The sequence below is a fragment of the Erythrolamprus reginae genome, chromosome 12 (assembly GCF_031021105.1).
Source record: "Erythrolamprus reginae isolate rEryReg1 chromosome 12, rEryReg1.hap1, whole genome shotgun sequence".
NCBI classification, from domain to species: Eukaryota; Metazoa; Chordata; class Lepidosauria; order Squamata; family Dipsadidae; genus Erythrolamprus; species Erythrolamprus reginae.
Genome location: NC_091961.1, coordinates 1,997,797 through 2,017,814, shown reverse-complemented (window position 1 = coordinate 2,017,814; position 20,018 = coordinate 1,997,797). Strand labels below are relative to the sequence as shown.

Sequence of the window (20,018 nt, the reverse complement as noted above, 5' to 3'; positions counted from 1 at the left end):
CTATTGTGTTTCCCTGAAAATAAGACTCTGTCTTATATTTTCTGAACCCTGAAATAAGCGCTTGGCATTATTTTTGGGGAGGTCTTATTATTTTTGGGGTGCGTGGAGCAAGGCGGGGCTCCTCTTACCTGTCTTACCTGAGTTCCAGCTCTTTTCCCCTAATCCTAACCAGAGGAAATGGCAGGGACCAGCAGCACAGGTGTTTAAATATTTTGTAGTTCAGCAGTTCACCCGACTGGCTCCAAGTTGACTCAGCTTTCCATCTTTCCGAGGGGGGGTGTCAAATGAGGACCCAGATTGTTGGGGGCGAGAGGCTGATTGTGTAAACCGCTTAGAGAGGGCTGGAAAAGCACTAGGAAGCGGTAGATAAGTCTAAATGCTCTTGCTATTGCTATTTGGGGAAAGGGCTTATTTTCAGGGGATGTCTTATTTTTGCAGAAACACGGTATGTTTATAAGTAACTCAAGGCAGCAAACGTATCCGGCAAACCTTCTTCCTTCTATTTTTCCCACAACAACCACCCTGTGAGGTGGGTTGGGCTGAGAGAGAGAAGGATTGGATCAAAATCCACCCAGCTGGCTTTCGTAGCTAAATTAACTCAGTTTTTAAGTTAATTAGTTGGATTTGCCAATGCATTTTATTGGTTTTATTATATGTTGTAAGCCTCCCTGAGTCTTCGGAGAGGGGCGGCATAGAAATCCAATGAATGAATGAATGAATGAATGAATGAAGGAAGGAAGGAAGGAAGGAAGGAAGGAAGGAAGGAAGGAAGGAAGGAAGGAAGTGGAATTAGAACTCACAGCCTCCCAACCTTTTAGCCTGTGGCCTTAACTATAGGATCACCAATATGATCACCAATGTCCATTGACGGATGTGACACAAGGAGAAGAAGAAGGCCTTACCCACCACATCAAACTGGCTCTCTTTTTCCAGTGAATCTGTAAAAGTTGCTGCTAAAATCCAAGTCTAAAGTGACCTGGAAGTTGGTCTCCCCCCTTCAGGACTGACAGTTGACTTAATTAAGATTAAAATGTGGGCCCTTGTGGTTTACCTCTTTATTAATGTCCAGAGCGATTGCTGCAAGGTTTAGAGATGCCTCTAGACGCGAATGTGATTTGATCTTTAAAATACTCATGCCAGAGTATGGTAAACACAGGTCAAAACCATGAATTCATGATAAATGCAATTAAAGATGTCTGATCTGTTCCCACAAGGGGTCGGAGAATGCTAAGTGGGGCTTTCATTAATTAGTTGAAATCACAGCCACTTTCGGCTAACCTCTGCTGTGGACAAAGACCATTAAAGCATCATTTAATCCAGCGAGAGGGTCTCACTAACAGTGAATTGTTCTCCCTGGTGGCAGGTATGTGGACTATCCCATCTACGATGTCCTACAGATGGTGGGCCGCGCCAATCGCCCGTTGCAGGATGACGAGGGACGCTGTGTTATTATGTGCCAGGGGTCTAAGAAGGTGAGCCAAGATGGGAAGTAGATGGATTCCTCCACTGCTTAGGAGCTGGGGCTCCTAGAACTTGGGCTCCTCCTTGCCGTGAAGAGCTTTCAGGCTGACTGGCCACCAATCTCAGCTTTCTGAAGTCCTCGTGTTTTATTCATTCATTTATTTATTTTGTCCAATACACAATGAGGGTTTTAATGGGTATATATCTATATACACATAATAAAATACATGATGAAGGTTATAGAGGAGATACTCATAGTAAAATATATCTAAGAAAGAATAGAAAAGAAGATAAATTAACAGAACATATCAATGAAAGAATAGAAGAAGAGATATAGGAATAGAAGAAAGGAATAGGAGATATAGGAGAGCAATAGGACAGGGGACGGAAGGCACTCTAGTGCACTTGTACTCGCCAGCAACTTTTAAATTACTTTTAATATTAGATTTGTTTATATTGTCTTTTTTACTGTTGTTAGCCGCCCCGAGTTTGCGGAGAGGGGCGGCATACAAATTTAATAAATAAATAAATAAATAAACTCGTGGCTGGAATTTTCAGAGACAGAGTCAGCTCCGAAGGAACAGACTTCTCAGCAACTCACAAGCAATGAACAGGAACTATATAGACACTTGTATTTGATCCTTGTCTCCAGAGTTCAAAGAAGTTAGTTCCTTAATTGGATGGACCTCTGATTGATACATTTTGAAGAAATTCCAAAAGAACCATGTTCTTGAACTTAGCCATGGTGGCACGGTGGTTAGAGAGCAGCACTGCAGGCTACTTTAGATAATTGCTAGCTGTAGTTCAGCAGTTCAGATCTCACCACTGGCTCCAGGTTGACCCAGCCCTCCATCCTTCCGAGGTGGTTTAAATGAGGAGCCAAAATTGTTCAGTGCTGACTCTATAAACCGTTTAGAGAGGGCTGTAAAAGCACTATGAAACAGTATATGCAGCGTGGGTCCCAAAAGTAATGCAGTTATTTTTTTTTTTAAAGTAATTTATTGAACGGATTTGCACAAACACTTAAAATTCTTCAAAGTACTGTCCTTGGGCCTCTACACATTTTTTCCAGTGACTCTGCTGTGACCGGTACGCGCCCTGGAAGGCGTCTTCGGGGACCTCTCACAAGGTATTCGTCACAACTCTTCTATGGACGAAAAACGCACCTTGCCACAATGCGCTACAAGCCCGTGGGTTCCTGGCCAAACACCAGGTGCCAACGCTGCCCCACCCTCCCTATAGTCCTGACGTCGCCCCAGCAGACTTCTTTTTGTTCCCAGCCATGAAAGGAACCTGTTTTTCGTCCATAGACGAAATCCAATCAGCCGTGACGAAGACCTTGCGAGAGGTCCCCAAAGACGCCTTCCAGGGCGCGTACCGGTCATGGCAGAGTCTCTGGAAAAAATATAGAGAGGCCCAAGGACAGTACTTTGAAGAATTTTAAGTGTTTGTGCAAATCCGTTCAATAAATTACTTTTAAAAAAATTGCATTACTTTTGGAACGTGCCCTGTAAGTCTAAATGCTGTTGCTAAATCCAATTTTGGCTCTTGCATTCCAGGATTTCTTCAAGAAGTTCCTCTACGAGCCCCTTCCGGTGGAGTCTCACCTCGACCACTGCATGCACGATCACTTCAACGCCGAGATCGTCACCAAGACCATTGAGAACAAGCAGGATGCCGTGGACTATCTCACCTGGACCTTCCTGTACCGCCGGATGACCCAGAACCCCAACTATTACAACCTGCAAGGTAAAAAGAGAGACGGGCGCCCCAATCTCCCTGGATTTCCTCTCTTTTGTCTGTCTTGCCCTGGGAGTCCAGGGCGGTTTCCCTACCCCCCCACCCCACCCCCTATGTGCAGCATCTGACTTTGGATCTGTTCCTCTGCCCAGGTGTGTCCCACCGACATCTCTCTGATCACCTTTCCGAGCTTGTGGAGCAAACCCTGAGTGACCTGGAGCAGTCCAAGTGTATCAGTGTTGAGGACGAAATGGACGTGGCGCCTCTGAATCTCGGCATGATTGCAGCTTATTACTACATCAACTACACCACCATCGGTAATGAGTCTGGGTGTGAGAGAGAGGGAGAGAGACAGAGAGAGAGAGAGAAAGGGAAAGAGGGAGGGAGGGAGAGAGAGGGAAGGAAAGAGAGAAAGAGGGAGAGGGAGGGAGGGAGAGAGGGGGGAGAGGAAAAGAGAGGAGGGAAAGTGGAGGGAGGGAGACAGGGAAGGAAAGAGAGAAAGCGGAAGAGGGAGGGAAAGAGGGAGAGAGAGAAGGAGGGAGAGAAAGGGAGAGAGAGAGGGGGGGAAAGAGAGTGATGTCCATTGCTGCCACGACTTCAGCCTCGTAGCTCGGAATCTGACGCAGCTCCTTCCTTCCTTCCTTCCTTCCTTCCTTCCTTCCTTCCTTCCTTCCTTCCTTCCTTCCTTCCTTCCTTCCTTTCTTTTTTCTTCCTTCCTTCCTTCCTTCCTTCCTTCCTTCCTTCCTTCCTTCCTTCCTTCCTTCCTTCCTTCTTTCTTTTTCAAATCCTCCCCTCTAGAACTCTTCAGCATGTCCCTGAATGCCAAGACGAAAGTCAGAGGCCTGATTGAAATTATCTCCAATGCTGCAGAGTATGAAAATATTCCTATTAGGCACCATGAGGACAATCTCTTGCGGCAGGTAAGGGAATACCGTATTTTTTTTGGAGTATAAGACGCCCCTTAGTTTTTAGGGAGGATAAAAGGGAAAAGAATCTGCTTACCAGGTATTCATCTGGCCAGCGTCCTTAGTCTGGTCAGCTTCAGCACATTATTTTATCCCCTGGTTTGTGGCTTTAAAAAAAGCTCATTCAGTAACAATGAAAGAGCTTGCAAACCAGTAAGAGCTGGGAACATTGTTAGCACCTGGAAAGAAACATTTGGAGCAAGTTAGAGCAATGAAAAAACCCAAGGGTAAGAGCTGGGAAGATCGTTAGACCTAATTAGGGCTGGGAAAAAAAGCCTTGGGGAAAAAAAAGCTACGTTCAGAGTATAAGATTCACCTGAATTTTCAGCCTCTTTTAGGGAGGAAAAAAGTGCATCATACTCTGAAAAATACAGTAATACCCATTGTCCTGGGGTGGTCCTGGCCAGAGTGGGTGTAGCCAGCTCGACCTCACTCGTGTCAGGAGGTGCACCTGTGGTGGCCCAAGTGCTCTGCCAGCAAAAATGGGCTCTGGAGCTCTCCTTTTGGCTGCGGCGGTCTCCGGCAACCCTCTGCCACTGAAAATGGCACTGGGGAGGGGCACTAACAGCCCCCCTGAGCCTCGTTTTTGTTGGTAGAGGCCCTGCGGGCTGGTTCTTGGTTGTTTCCAGGGTGGGGCCTCGGTGGAGGTGGCAGTTTGAGCCAGTTGTACGGTCGTGTTTGATGCTTAGGAGAGCCCCTCCCATCCTCCCTCTCTCCCTTTTCCAGCTGGCCCAGAAAGTGCCCCACAAGCTGAACAACCCTAAGTTCAACGACCCCCACATCAAAACCAACCTCCTTTTGCAAGCGCATCTGTCGCGGATGCAGTTAAGCGCGGAGCTCCAGTCGGACACCGAGGAGATCCTGAGCAAGGTATGGAGCGGGTTGGGGCAGAAGAAGAGGGCTGGGGTGGGGGTCGACCTGTCCATGGGGCGCAGGCTGGCCTCGGGAGCACGGTCTTGCTGGACGATGCAACAGGGGCTTCGCCCGGGGCCCTCAAGTTGTTTCTTCCTCCCGTCCTCAGGCCATCCGTCTGATCCAAGCCTGCGTGGACGTCCTCTCCAGCAACGGCTGGCTGAGCCCGGCCCTGGCGGCCATGGAGCTGGCCCAGATGGTCACGCAGGCCATGTGGTCGAAGGACTCCTACCTGAAGCAGCTGCCCCACTTCACCTCCGAGAACATCAGGCGTTGCACGGACAAGGTGAGAACCCACCGTTTTCAGCTCAGGTTGGCGAGAGCAGTGGAGCAACCCAGGAAAAGGCACCGACAGGGCAGGGCAGAAAATAGCTGGAACAAAGTCCCCATTTGCATGAGAAAAAAATTGAACCCGAAGCCATTTATTTACAAGAGTTTTAACAGATTTAACAGAGTTGGAAAGGACCCTGCAGGTCATCTAGTCTAGCCCAAGCAGGAGATCCTACATCTGCCTCTAACCTAGGATCGAACTCACAACCTCCTGAGTGGAGGCAAGCGTTTTACAGTCCTCTCTGGGTGCTTTACAGAGTCAGACCCTTGTCCCCAAGAGCCTGGGTCCTCATTTGACCCACCTCGGAAGGATGGATGACTGATTCAACCTGGACTCAGTCAGAATCGAACTGCTGGCAGTCGGCACAGTCAGCCTGCAATACTGCACTCTAACCACTGTGCCACAGCAATAGCAATTAGACTTTATGCCACTTCTTTACAACCCAGTGGTTAACAGAGTCAGCCCCTTGCCTCCAAGAATCTGGGTCCTCGGTTTACTGATCTTGGAAGGACGGAAGGCTGAGTCCACCTTGAGCCTGGCAAGATTCGAACTGCGAAATTGCAGGTAGCCGGCAGACAGCAGAAGTAGCCTGCAGTACTGTGCCACCAGGGCCCATGTGCCTAGAGCAAGGGTAGGCAAAATTGGCTCTTCTATGACTTGTGGACTTCAACTCCCAGAATCCCTGAGCCAATCATGCTAGCTCAGGAATTCTGGGAGTTGAAGTCCACATGTCATAGAAGAGCCAACTTTGCCTAGCCCTGGCCTGGAGCATCTTCGGGGCAGGTTTTGGAAGCAGATCTTCCCCCAAAACAGAAGCATCTCCCTAACACAAGTTGCTCCGTCTTTGAAGGAGGCCTGTTTTATTCAAGAGCGGTCTTGGAACTGATTCACATAAATTCAGAGAATTTATTAAATGAGGACCCGGATTGTGGGGGCAATAGGCTGGCTCTGTTAAAAAAGTGCTATGGCTAACATGTGGTAAGCCGCCCTGAGTCTAAGGAGAAGGGCGGCATAAAAGTCGAATGAATGAATGAATGAATGAATGAATCAATCAATCAATCAGACGAAGCAACCCAGAGCGACGGCTGCCTGTGGGGTGTTTCACCCCGTTGTGCTCTGCTCCAGGCTGTCCATTGCCAAAAAGCAAAGGTCTTGAAGAGGCACCTCGTACGTGGGACCACAAGGCCTCCAACTGACCCTCATCTGTGTGACAACTGATACTGAATGGGGAGCGTGTGTCTCTGTGTGTGTGTGTTTCAATGACACGACAAACCAGAAGCTTTTCCCCTTGGGGTCTGCCACCCTCTGCTCATCCGTCCCCCTCTTGTTCCGCGCAGGGAGTGGAGAGCGTGTTCGACATTATGGAGATGGAAGACGAGGACCGTAACGTCCTGCTTCAGCTCTCCGACGCCCAGATTGCGGACGTGGCTCGCTTCTGCAACCGGTACCCCAACATCGAGCTCTCCTACGAGGTGGTGGAGAAAGAGAGCATCCACAGGTAAGGTTGCAAGAGAAAGACTTCGGCCGTGCGGTCAGCACTTGGCTCTCTTTCTGCTCTGGCCGCTCATTGACGGAGGCAAGACGTGTGGGATGGACTTTGTTGCTGGGGAGGCTACAAGCAGTACTGAGAAAACACGTGAATCTACTTCTCTCTTTGTTTCTCCAGTGGAGGACCTGTGGTTGTGCTGGTGCAGCTAGAGCGAGAGGAGGAAGTCACCGGGCCCGTCATCGCCCCACTGTTCCCACAGGTAAGTGGGTGTCAGGGTTCCAGATAACGTCCGAACTAAGTCAGACTCTTGAGTCAAAGTACCAATTTATTGCCGAGACCATCCTGGCACTTTCACCCAGTTGAAAGTTCACATCCCTTGTTCCCTACCCACCACCTTGCCACGTTGACCACTCAGATTGCGCCAGCGTGGCCAGTCCTCCTTACCAGGGTGTCCAGCAAATCTGGAAATCGGAATTATCAGGTATATCGGCAGTTCAGGAAATATCAGGGAATTGTCAGGGAATTCGTGAAAAAAATGGAATAAATCCAGGGGAAAAACTGTATTAAAATGTTTAGAAGTCAGGTAAAAATCATGTTAAAAACCCCCCCGGGTCACACTGCTTGGGAGAGTCAAGTAAAAATGACCATCACTGTGGCCAGAACTCACTTTCTCAGCTACTGATATTTCTCCACGGCTTAGCCGTTTGGTATGATGTCATCTACGACTGTACCTTAACTAGAACACAAGTTAGAGGGAAATATCAGGGAATTTCAAAATGTTTTCCCCCTGGACACCCTGCCTTCCGCTTCCGCCCAGGTGGGTGGGCATAGGATGGCCTTGAACCCCTGGAAAGAATGCTTTGTGGCTGCATCTGATCCCTCGTGAAAATCACCTCCCCCCAAGTTGCCATAAACCTCCAACGTAATTAAAGACTCCATTTTAAGGGAAAAGGGGTTTGTTTTACTCGCAAGTGGCTTCTCACTGCTTGCGAAGGCTGGGCCACAAGGGGCCGGGGGGCCTTTGGAGCGGAGAAGACCCCGTTGTTGCGTGCCTCACTTCGTCCTCTTTCCTGCAGAAACGTGAGGAAGGCTGGTGGGTGGTGATCGGCGACTCCAAGTCCAACAGCCTGATTTCCATCAAGCGGCTGACGCTGCAGCAGAAGGCCAAGGTAAGACAGCCACACCCCTGCGTCAGTCTTGGTTATTCTTCTGACCCAGCTCCCCAAAGACCACGGACCCTCTGAAGTTAACTCAAATATTCCTTTAATTTGTGCCCTTCCACACCTATTCATCTCCACCCCTTCCCTTTCATCCCCGGAGCTAGGGTGGGACTGGTCTAGCAGTCTTCCATCTCAAGGACCGGCCCGTAGATTTCCCCTGCTCTCCTCTCCTCTGCACATCTACGTGTCAGGCACAGGACCCAGCTGCCCCTCCTCTTCCTCACCAGCCACCTCCAGACCTGGGGGCTGACGGACTCTGCCTCTCTCTCTCTCTGCCAGCTCCATTTCCTCTTCTCTCTCTCAGAGTTCTCAGGTTGCCTTGACCCCACGCTGCCCTCTCTTCCTTTGATTCAGCTGCTGGAGGGCTGGAGGCCACAGTTATGGAGAGCTTCCTTTGTATCTTTCCTCCCAGCCCATCTCATTCAGGTGTCAGCTCACCCACAGCTCTTAGATTAGAACAGTAGAATTTGGCTCAAGAACAAGTAAAGGGTTAAATAAGGTTCAGGAGGGAAGTGTTTTTAATAGGAAAGTGAACCCAAGAACAAGGGGGCACTATTATTATTATTATTATTATTATTATTATTATTATTATTATTATTATTAATTAGATTCGTATGCCGCCCCTCTCCGAGGACTCGGAGTGGGGGGCAAGATCAGAAGCAATGTGAGAAAATATTTGAATTCAAATATTATTATTTGAATGAAAGAGGAGTTGATGCTTGGAACAAATTTCCAGCAGTCGTGGTTGAAACCTGCCTGGGATAAAGATATATCCATCCTAAGATAAAATACAGGAAATAGCATAAGGGCAGACGAGATGGACCATGAGGTCTTTTTCTGCCGTCAGTCTTCTATGTTTCTATCTTCTAAATTTATTTTGATTTATAAGCCACCCTAAGTCTATCAGGAGATAGATGGGTGGGTGGGTGGATGGATGGATGAATAGAGAGAGAGAGAGAGAGAGATAGTATAGATAGAGATAGAATAGATAGATAGATAGATAGGTAGATAGATAGATAGATGGATAGATGATAGATAGAGAGATAGATAGATTTTATTGTTGGCCCTTAACTTCCTATAATTCAATCTGTATTTTCATGTTTTTCCCAAAGAGACGCCAACTGCTTTGAGATGGTTTTGTTTTGCTTTGTTTTTGCCCTGTGAACCTAATCACTGTTTTTTGCAGCCCACCTGTTCCTGGTTGATCCGACTTGTTCTAAAAACCCAATTCTTGCATCCCACAGGTGAAGCTGGATTTTGTGGCTCCAACCACCGGGACGCACAATTACACCCTCTACTTCATGAGCGATGCCTACATGGGCTGTGACCAAGAATATAAATTCAGCGTGGACGTCAAAGAGGCGGAGACTGACAGCGACTCTGACTGAAGTGACAGGCTGGACATCGTCCAGCCGTTTGTGGACTTTTGTGGAGCAGATGAGCACCGTAGATGGCTGGGAAGGGGCTCCGTGGATGTTCCCGCTCTTTGCCTCCCCTGCATCGTCTTCAGCCTCAGCCAGCAGGTGAAGAAAAAGGACCCCAGCTTTTGTGTTTCTGATGACAACTTCAGCTTTTTTCCTTTTAAAATAATTAAAAAAGCAGTAGTTTTTATGTACAATGTTCGGAGTAAATGAACTGAACTGATTGTTTAATTTTCCAAAATAAAACTTCCAGGAACTAACTCGGGTCCTGTTTTGGGGGCGAGCAGTCCAAGTGAAGATAGTTGTTGAGGGCGCAGTGGTTAGAAGGCAGCATGGCAGGCAGACTCTGCCCACTGCCAGGAGTTCGATCCTGACCGACTCAAGGTGGACTCAGCCTTCCGTCCTTCCGAGGTGGGTCAAATGAGGGCCCAGATTGTTGGGGGCAAGAGGCTGATTCTGTAAACCGTGTAGAGAGGGCTGCAAAGCACTATGAAGCAGTATATAAATATTAAGTGCGATTGCTATTTTTGTCCTTCCTTCCTTTAATCCTTCCATCCTTCCTTCCTTCCATCCTTCCTTCCTTCCTTCCATCCTTCCTCCCTTCCTTCAATCCTTCCTTCAATCCTTCCTTCCCTTCCTTCAATCCTTCCTTCCTCCCTTCCTTCAATCCTTCCTTCCCTTCTTCAATCCTTCCTTCCTCCCTCCCTTCCTTCAATCCTTCTTTCCTTCCTTCAATCCTTCCTTCCTTCAATCCTTCCTTCCTTCCTTCAATCCTTCCTTCCTTCAATCCTTCCTTTCCTTCCTTCAATCCTTCCTTCCTTCCATCCTTCCTTCAATCCTTCCTTCCATCCTTCCTCCCTTCCATCCTTCCTCCCTTCCTTCAATCCTTCCTTCCTTCCTTTCTTCAATCCTTCCTCCCTCCCTTCCTTCCTTCAATCCTTCCTTCCTCCCTTCCTTCAATCCTTCCTTCCTTCCCTTCTTCAATCCTTCCTTCCTCCCTCCCTCCCTTCCTTCAATCCTTCTTTCCTTCCTTCAATCCTTCCTTCCTCCCTCCCGGAATACCCCCAATCAGCTGTTCCTAGAGGTGAATTTTAGCCACAGGTTCGTGGGTTGTGAGGTCTGCGTCTTCCCTTTTCTTCTGCCTCCGAAACCTCCATTTCAAAGGATTTTTCTCTTCTGAAGCTTTGTTTCAGAGGCTTTTTTCAGCCGTTTGAGAGGCTGGGTGGGGTCTACATTTGGAGTAGTATAAGACGCACCCAGGTTTTCACCCACTTTTTTGGGTGGAAAAAAGTGTGTCTTATACTCCAAAGGATACAGTAGGTGCCTATCATAAATGGGGGGGATTCCAGAAGACATTACTTGGCAAAAAGCTTATACACTGCTCCCAAAAAATAAAGGGAACACAACACAATAGAACTCCAAGTCAATCAAACTTCTGTGAAATCGAACTGTCCACTTAGGAAGCAACGCTGATGGACCATCAATTCCACCTGCTGTTGTGCACACTCAACTTTGTACAGAACAAAACTATTCAATGAGAATATGTCATTCATTCAGATCTAGGGTGTGTTGAGGGCTCCCTTTATTTTTCTGAGCAGCCTACTCTCCGAGTGCCTATGTCAGTCCTGGTCTTTGAAATCCCATCCTCTCCCCAGCCCTGGTCTCTCTCATTTCCCCCAGAGAGACACATTTTATTTATTTGCAAAATTTATAGGCTGCCCAACTCCCAATTGGACTGTTTCTCCCATCCATCCAAGTTGGGGAAGCTGTAGTTTAATAGTCAAGATGAACCAGAGCAGAGGTTCCATTTTATTCATTTTACAGCTGTCCAAATAAACGGCTCCTTTCCCTTGCCTGGTTTTCTGGAGTAAAAAACCAACATTTCAAGCCCATTTTTTCACTTACTACAGCGCAGAAAGGGTAAGTAAGATCTCCAAGGTTCTCTTCGGGCCCGCCTTGGAAATCCACCTTCCGTGCTGGATCCATACCAAAGAATAATCAGATCCCCTCCTAGCTAAATCCAGTGTTTTCCTTTTCCATAGCAAGTTCTGGCCTGGGGAAGTGCAGTTCTTTGTCAAGGGAGCAACTACCCTACACTTCAGTCCGTTTGTAGGATGCTTGGTGGCTTTTTCTGGGGGGGATCTAGTCCTCATGAACACGCCAGGCGTTCAGCAAGTCTCTGGACGCTGGTACTTCCAGAAGGCCACTTCTCCATCGTCGCTGCACGAAGCCAGCAGGCCCGGCTCCTTGGGGTTCCAGGCCACGCAGTTGACATCCTGAGAATGGGCCTGGGCCACGTGGGCGGTCAAGGAGAAGGTGGGCTGACGAGGGTCCGAGAGAGGCTCTTCTTCAAACACCCGGATGCCGTCGTCTCCGCAGGCGGTGGCCAAGGCGCCTGACAGGTGGCACCTGTCGAGAATTCGGAAAAGGAAAACAATTCTGGATCAGGATTAGAGGGTTCTGGACATAGTGGGACATACTAAAGGGAAGTGTTGTGAGTGGTCCTTGTCCACCTCTGGTCATGTCAGATTCTGGGGAGGATGAGCCAGGCCCCTCTGGAGACCCTGGGTCAGGGGGCTTGACACAGAGTGAGAGTGAGGGAGAAAGTGACCTGAGGGAGCCTGAGGAACCACTAGAGGGAGCTGATGTGACAATGGAGGAGTGGTCCCAGTCAGAGAGTGAGGAAGACATAAGAGTGGAAAGTCAATGGATTGACCCTCGCTATAGAAGATTGCTCAGAAGATGAGAAAGACTAATGTTCTACAGTGGAAAACAACCTTCACGTACTCATGTTTCTCTGTTAAAGAGGCACGTAGAGAGTTGTGCAACTCCTTCATCCACAATGGTGCAACTTGCAAAAACACCTCCACAAGAGCCCACCTGTGGCACAGATCTCCGCTTCGTCCTGGGACCCCGTGGGCAGCACCTCCACTTACCATGCCACGTCGTAGACGGTCCGTGTGTGGAAACCAGACAGGGTGCAGACACACTTCCAAACGGGATCGGTGCCACTACAGGCCACACCTGAAACAGACAAAGAGGGCACCATACAAGCTGCTGCTGCCTCTTGGCTCTGCCACGGGAGCTTCAGGCCTTGTGGGGGGAAAGAAGGTGGTTTAAATCAGGGGGGTCCAATCAAGGGTTTGGGAGTTGAGGAAGAGTTGCAGGGGCAGGAAAAATGAGTGAGTGGGAGGAGGAATTTGGTAGCTCTTAAGTGATCTGGCGCTAGGTTCCATAGTAACCAGGATTTTGCATTTGGCTCAACTTAATGACCTTAATCCATTAAGAACAAAAAGAACAAGGAGCAAGGAGAGAAGTCACTTAGAACTAAGGAGGAATTTCCTGACAGTCAGAACAGTTGATCGGTGGAACAGCTTGCCACCAGAAGTTGTGAATGCTCCAACACCTGAAGTTTTTAAGCAGATGTCCTCCATTTGTCTGGAGTGGTATAAGGTCTCTTGCCTAAGCAGAAGTTGGACTAGAAGACCTCCAAGGTCCCTTCCAACTCTGTTGTTGTTATTATTATTAATTGATCCTGCGGGGGGGGGGATGGGGGGCATTTTCACCCTCCCCCAGTTCCAGGGAAGCCTTTGGAGCCTGGGGAGGGTGAAACACGAGCCTATTGGGCCCACCAGAAGTTGGAAAACAGGACGTTTCTGGCTTCCAGAGGCCTTCGGGGGGAGGGGGGGGGAGCTGTTTTTGCCTACCCCAGGCACTGAATTATGGGTGTGGGCACTCGCACATGCACAATAGCATGTGTGCATGCTCTTTTGGCACCAGAGGACAAAAGAGGTTCGCCATCACTGGCTTAGAGCCCTAAGCACACAGCACTTATAAGCAGCACACTGACTAATGGGAAGCGAGCTTCCTATAATCTTCTCCATTGCCCTTACTTCTCTCTGTAGGGGCTTTCAACCCTCCCCTTCCCGCCCATCTTTTCATCACAATTTTGTATTTTTATTGTACCGTTGTAAGCCTCTCGGGGACACTTTTGTGGCAAAGATGGCTGGCAAAGGCATTTAATAAATAAATAAATAAAAACAAATAAAACATTTCCACATCCTGGGAGGCCACACAGGGCTCTGCGCTGCGTCACCCACCTTGCTCGTTGCCGGGCTTAAACTGACGCCAAATGCGCACAGTCTTGTCGTCACTGCAGGACGCCAGTCTTTCTCCGCTCTGGTCAAAAGCCAAACCCCACACCGTGGATTCGTGTCCTTCCAAGGTGTTGAAGCACACCCAGTCGTCTTCCTCCTCCCGATACAGTTTGATGGTGTCATCGTAACTGGCAGATGCCAGTAGCTGGCAGGAGAAAAAAAAACCCAAGAGCGAGACCCAAATCAGCATCGGCAGAAGAATCGGAGACTTCAGACTTTGAATAACTTTATTCTCACTTTGAACGTCCAGTAACCGGCACACGTTAAAATGAAACTGTTGCATACAGTTCTCAAAGGGTCGCCACTTCCGATATACACTCCACAAACATGACAAAATAAACACAAAATTATGCATATAGCCACATAGCATATATTGTTATAGAACACAGAAAAACAACAAAATTTAGTTTGGATGTACATAGAAAAAATGAATCCTGCGAGTTTACAAGGGAGATGGCTCAGGGAACAAGGCTCTTATAGAATCTACAAAGGACTTGCCCAACTCCAGAGAACCTCTGCGTTCGTTTCACATTGGTTGCCGATCGGTTTCCGCTCACAATTCAAAGTGTTGGTAATGACCTATAAAGCCCTTCATGGCATCGGACCAGAATATCTGCGAGACCGCCTTCTGCTGCACGAATCCCAGCGACTGGTTAGGTCCCACAGAGTGGGTCTGCTTAGGGTCTCGTCGACCAAACAATGTTGTCTGGCAGGACCCAAGGGAAGAGCCTTCTCTGTGGCGGCCCCGGCTCTCTGGAATCAACTCCCCCCGGAGATTAGAATAGCCCCCACCCTTCTTGCCTTTCACAAGCTTAAAACCCACCTCTGCTGTCAGGCATGGGGGAATTGATTCCCCTGGGCCATTCAGTTTTATGTATGGTTTGTTTGGGATGTATGACTGTTTTTATATTAAGGGTTTAAAACTGCTTTTAATCACTAGATTTGTACTGTGTTTTGTTGTGAGCCGCTCCAAGTCCACCTTTTGCCGTAATACGGAAGGAGAGCTCCCTATCTCCACCCCAAGGGAAATAGCAGGACTCACCTCTTGGTTAGGATGCCAGACAACATGTTTCACGTCCTGTGTGTGTGAATTCAGGACGCTCATGCACTCGTATTCGTCCTCTTCATCCACTGTAAGGGGGGAAAAAAGGGGGGGGGGATTTGATAAAAATTGAATAATAAAAACAACAATAATAAAAATCCCCACCAGTCAATTGCAAAAGGCAGCTTTACCCAAGAATAGTATACAGTGATCCCTCAATTTTCGCGGGTTCAAACTTCGCGAAACGGCTATACCACGGTTTTTCAAAAAATATTAATTAAAAAATACTCCGTGGTTTTTTTTCTATACCACGGTTTTTCCCACCCGATGACGTCATATGTCATCACCAAGAGTCACTTCTCTCTCTCTCTCTTTCCTGTCATTCTCTGCTTCAATCATTTTCTCATTTCTCTTTTTTCTCCCTTTTTCTATCATTTTTCTCTCTCTCTCTACCTTCCACTCTCCCCCCTCTTGCTCTCTCTCTCTCTTTCTCCCTCTCTCTCTCCCTCTCTGTGAGAACGCCTGCCCCCACCTCTCCTGCAGCCCCCTCGCTGATAGCTAGGACGAAAGCGCTCTCAGCTAAGGGACTGTGAGAGGGGCGGGGCGGGCATTCTCAAAGCACTCAGAGCGGCTACCGGCCGAATGAGGAGGATGAGAAGCCGTAGCCGCCAGCGCTGCTGCAGGAGGACCCGTGTCCCAAGAAAGCCGGTGAGAGGGGTGGATCGGGCGGGCGGTAGCGGCGAGGGGGCCGGAGGCGCTGGGGCAGCCGACATTCAAAGCAATCTTTGCCGGCCTCCGCACTTTCGTCGCTCCCTGCCCTAATTTCAAGCCCGGCTCCTTGCGCTGCCTTGAAAAAGGGTGCGTGGGGGTAGTTTTTGGCTGTCCATAGCCAAAAATGGTGTTTTTACTTCCGCACCGCTACTTCGCGGAAAATCGACTTTCGCGGGACGTCTTGGAACGTAACCCCCGCGAAAATCGAGGGAACACTGTATACCCGCTGACGATGCCTTTAACTATCAAACATCACACCTGCCTATCTCAAGTCCTTGAGAAGGATTTGATAGGCAGACCAAAATTCCAAATCTGGTCTGAACATCTGGCTGACAGCATGATGAACCATCAGAATAATTTGGTAGAGAATGTGACCCAAGTGAAAGGATGGAAACACATTCTCCCCTTCTTAGCCACTTCACGAATTTACAATAAAAACAGACAGACTCGACATATTGAGAAGTTCCATGTTCCACATTAAAGACACTTAGTTCCTTGAACCTGTAGGTCACTTTTCCTTGCTTTTTTGGCTGCTTCCCTAATTTTATTATTTTAAAAAGGGTCTCAAGTTTGTCAGCTGAGAATTATTCTTTGCACTGACGTAACGTCACTTTTTACAGTAAGATGGAGAGGAAGAATTTCTATTTACATTTTTAAGAATTGACAATGTTGTATAAAATTAATAGAAAATTTTAGATGAGGAGAGACAAGAGCCTCCATTAAGTGAGTAATAAGAAAAGCAAAGTTTATATATGATTGATTTTAATCATTGTTGTGTTTATAACTACGTATTGTTTTATTTTATGGCGGGGAAAATTTAAAAAATCATATCCAAATCTCTCCGCTGGAATTACACGAATCCCTTTTGATATTCCTAGGAAGCCGTCCTTCCCTTCCGTACACCCAGGTTGCAAAACTCAGAAGCCACAGCAGGGCCAGTGGGACTGGGGCTGTGATTAGCCATGCTTATGGCGGCAACCACCTTGTGAAAGCATCATTAACAGGGTCTGAAAATTCCAAAGCCCCCCTCTCCCCCCGTCAACCCCGAAAGGATTGTCTGCCTCCCTCCAAGCTCTCGCTCACCTTCCCAAACCCAGACGCTTTTGTCTCGGCTGCAGGTGGCCAGGAGGCTGCCGGAGGGGGCCCAGGCTACCGACTTCACCTCGTTCTCGTGGCCCTCCAGAGTCGCTGCACACTGAAGGAGAAAAGAGAGGGGAGGTTTCTTTACGGAAAGGGCAACTGGAGAGTGTTAGTACAAGGTACATGGTTGTTAGGGTTTGCCATTGTAAAGTACCTATTGTAGTCTCTTGTACTATCACTTTAAATATTTTGGGCTGGTTCGCCATAAGAGGGCGCCAGTACTCCTTCCCTCAATGGTGCTTTATCGCTCATTCGCTTTTGCTTTGCCTTGAGGGGGGAGTATTTGCTTAGTGCTTATTATATACCACATATCCCAGCGGCCAATAAGGTCCCACAGAGTTGGCCTTCTCCGGGTCCCGTCGACCAAACAATGTCGTTTGGCAGGCCCCAGGGGAAGAGCCTTCTCTGTGGCGGCCCCGGCCCTCTGGAACCAACTCCCCCCAGAGATTAGAACAGCCCCCACCCTCCTTGTCTTTTGCAAATTACTTAAGACCCACCTTTGTCGCCAGGCTTGGGGGAGTTAAGTTATCCTTTCCCCCTAGGCTGTTACAAGTTATGCATGGTATGTTTGTGTGTATGTTTGGTTTTTTTATAATAAGGGTTTTTTAGTTGTTTTTATTAATTGGATTGTTCATGCTGTTTTACCACTGTTGTTAGCCGCCCCGAGTCTGCGGAGAAGGGCGGCATACAAATCCAATAAATAATAATAATAATAATAATAATAATAATAATAATAATAATATCCACACTGTTAAAATTCTCTGCTCAGGGTATGTCAAAGGTCTCATAGCCTAGCTATACCGAGACATACCAACAGAGAGCGTAAAGAGAAATGTTCGATGGCAGGGCAGTGGAGATGACTGAGAAGCCCCAAGGGATGCCGTACCTCGAAACCCTCCTGGTTCTTCTTCCAAATGCAAGTGGTGGCATCAAAGCTGGCGGAGGCCAGGTAGTTCCCACAGGGGGACCAGGCCACTTTACGGATGGTCCTTTGATGCCCATCACCCAGAGTGGTCTTGGACACCCAGGCATCACCTGAGGAGAGAGAAAACACCCCGCAATTTATTTATTTATTTATTTATTGGATTTGTATGCCGCCCCTCTCCGTGGACTCGGGGCGGCTAACAACAGTGACAAAAAACAGAATGTAAAAATCCAATACTACAACAGCTAAAAACCCTTGTTATAAAAACCAATCATACATACAAACATACCATGCATAAATTGTAGAAGCCTAGGGGGAAAGATTATCTTAATTCCCCCATGCCTGACGGCAGAGGTGGGCTTTGAGGAGCTTACGAAAGGCAATGCAGTTGGCAACATTCTTGCCTGGTCTTAGGCGCCCCAAGAATAACCATATTAATCAGGCATCTTCCCTGTCATTTGTCCCTTGTCAGGGGGCTCCTGAGATCTGGATTCAAACAGGAAAAGATGATTCAAAGCAGGTGCTAACCATGTTCCCAGCTCTTACCGTCTTGCAAGCTCAAAACTGAACCCCTCCATCACTTCTCTGCACTTCTCCCTTCCTGGAAATGTAAACACCGAGCTGACCACCTGAGCCTACCTTCTCTCCCCCAGATCCGGATGCTACGGTCGCCACCGCAGGAAGCCAGCAATGTCCCTTTAGGATTCCAGGCTAGGAACCAGCAACGGGAATCCGGATGCGCCTGGACGCGCGACAGGAGGGTCAAGGAGTCCTTCATTGGAACAGCAAGTTGCTCACAATAGAACCGAAGCTAAAGCCCTGCAGGTAAAAATAAGTTTTTTAATTCAGCAGGAGGGCTTCGTTTAAATCACGGCTCAGAATGGTTGTGTCAGGTGCTGCCAGTCATAATTCAGACAAATAAAACTCCTTTCATTTAAGGTTAAAAGTGAATTTATCGAAACCAGAACTTGAAGCATCAGAAGCAAAGCAAAATCTGAAGAAAATGGCGCGTAACCCACATACTAAAACCCCCTTTTCCACACACACACCCCCGTTGGACATCCGCCCAATCTCCATTGTCCAGACGCATCAGGTGGTCCAAGATGCTCCTCCTGGGCATCTCAGGAATTTGCCAGTCTAACGGTCTCGCCGACATCTGGGAAATCGAAACTTAACAAAACTTTTCTCCTCCTGCACACTTCCCAACCCCCCTTTATTATCTACCCCTCCCCGTCTCTATGACAACCAAGCAAAGAATGCAGCAGCAGGCAGGTTGACAGGTTGTGTTTTTTTTTAAAAAAATCCTGATTTTAACAAGGGCTTCTATGCTGTAATTCAAGAATCCCACAAGATGGAATATGAAAATATCTGTGTGGTAGAAGACTTTGACGCAATTATAGACCCAGAACTTGACTATAGAAACCTAGAAGACTGACAGCAGAAAAAGGCCTCCTGGTCCATCTCGTCTGCTCTTATACTATTTCCTGTGTTTTATCTGAGGATGGATCTATGCTTATCCCAGGCACGTTTCAATTCAACTTTTTTATTGTTTTGTATTTACATGGCTGTTGTAAGGTGCCCTGAGTCCTTTGGGATTGGGTAGGAAAGAAGGAAGAAAGGAAGGAAGGAAAGAAGAAAGGAAGGAAGCAAGGAAGGAAGGAAAGAAGAAAGAAAGGAAGGAAAAGAGAAAGAAGGAAGGAAGGAAGAAAGAAAGAGGGAGGGAAGAGAACGGAAGGAAGGAAGAAAAAAGAAAGAAAGGAAAAAAGAAAGAAAGGAAGGAAGAAAGAAAGAAAGAGGGAGGGAGGGAAGGAAGAGAAAGGAAGGAAGGAAGAAAAAAGGAAGGAAGGAAAGAAGGAAGAAACCCTTTAACGACTGGGTCCCTAACTTCACAAGGGCAGTGATTCACTTAACAACGGTGCCAAGAGAGGTCGTAAAAGGTGGCAAAACTCAACGTCACCCTCGGCAAAGGAGAAATTTTGGCCTTGGTTGTGGTCGTAAGTCGAGGACTCTCTGGGATTATCCCCATCCAAGGGTTTAGGGCAGTAAGACAGTCCTCGGTTTGCAACGTTTCTGTCCAGCGACCGTTCGAGGTTCACCCCCGTACTCGCTTCAGCAAACGGGGATTCTGGCTCCGCTGCGGTCGTAAGTCGAGGACCCCCTGGCCTTTCTCCTCAAAGAAGAGAATCTCTGCAAACTCGGCACTTTAGAGCTTCGGCCTCAGCCACTCACCAGAAATTCAGCCTCAATGCGGGCCCCGGCTGGGAAGTATGGGCCGTGTGCTCCTCCGATGCAGGGGCCGCCCGTCTTCCCTTGTTTCTTCAGGCTGGACCAGCGCGGAAGCCCCTCAGAAAGGGCAGCACCGGAAGTCTCGCGCTAGGCCTGCTGGGATCCGTAGTTTTTCTCCCCTCCTCCTCCTCCTGCCTCCCCCGCCCCTTGTTTGCTTT

At 48.1% G+C, this 20,018-nt stretch overlaps 2 protein-coding genes across 2 annotated transcripts in view; one reads left to right on the top strand and one right to left on the bottom strand.

Annotated features, from left to right (window-relative positions):
* Positions 1–9,799, top strand: part of SNRNP200 (small nuclear ribonucleoprotein U5 subunit 200) — a 51,717-nt gene extending 41,918 nt beyond the window's left edge. The window contains exons 36-45 of the mRNA XM_070765990.1: positions 1,364–1,472; positions 3,021–3,210; positions 3,354–3,518; positions 4,000–4,121; positions 4,893–5,036; positions 5,188–5,364; positions 6,747–6,907; positions 7,076–7,157; positions 7,975–8,067; positions 9,363–9,799. Coding sequence (XP_070622091.1) covers positions 1,364–1,472; positions 3,021–3,210; positions 3,354–3,518; positions 4,000–4,121; positions 4,893–5,036; positions 5,188–5,364; positions 6,747–6,907; positions 7,076–7,157; positions 7,975–8,067; positions 9,363–9,506 — 1,387 coding nt within the window. The 3' untranslated portion in view covers positions 9,507–9,799. The remainder of the gene's footprint in view (positions 1–1,363; positions 1,473–3,020; positions 3,211–3,353; positions 3,519–3,999; positions 4,122–4,892; positions 5,037–5,187; positions 5,365–6,746; positions 6,908–7,075; positions 7,158–7,974; positions 8,068–9,362) is intronic.
* Positions 9,800–11,311: 1,512 nt separating this feature from the next.
* Positions 11,312–19,992, bottom strand: CIAO1 (cytosolic iron-sulfur assembly component 1). The gene is made up of 8 exons (XM_070765988.1): positions 19,804–19,992; positions 18,214–18,393; positions 17,536–17,684; positions 16,593–16,704; positions 14,739–14,827; positions 13,640–13,841; positions 12,476–12,563; positions 11,312–11,948 (listed from the first exon to the last, which is right to left on the bottom strand). The coding sequence occupies exons 2-8, from the start codon at positions 18,350–18,352 to the stop codon at positions 11,708–11,710; spliced, it is 1,020 nt and encodes a 339-aa protein (XP_070622089.1). The 5' UTR covers positions 18,353–18,393; positions 19,804–19,992; the 3' UTR covers positions 11,312–11,707.
* Between the last annotated feature and the right edge of the window lie 26 nt (positions 19,993–20,018).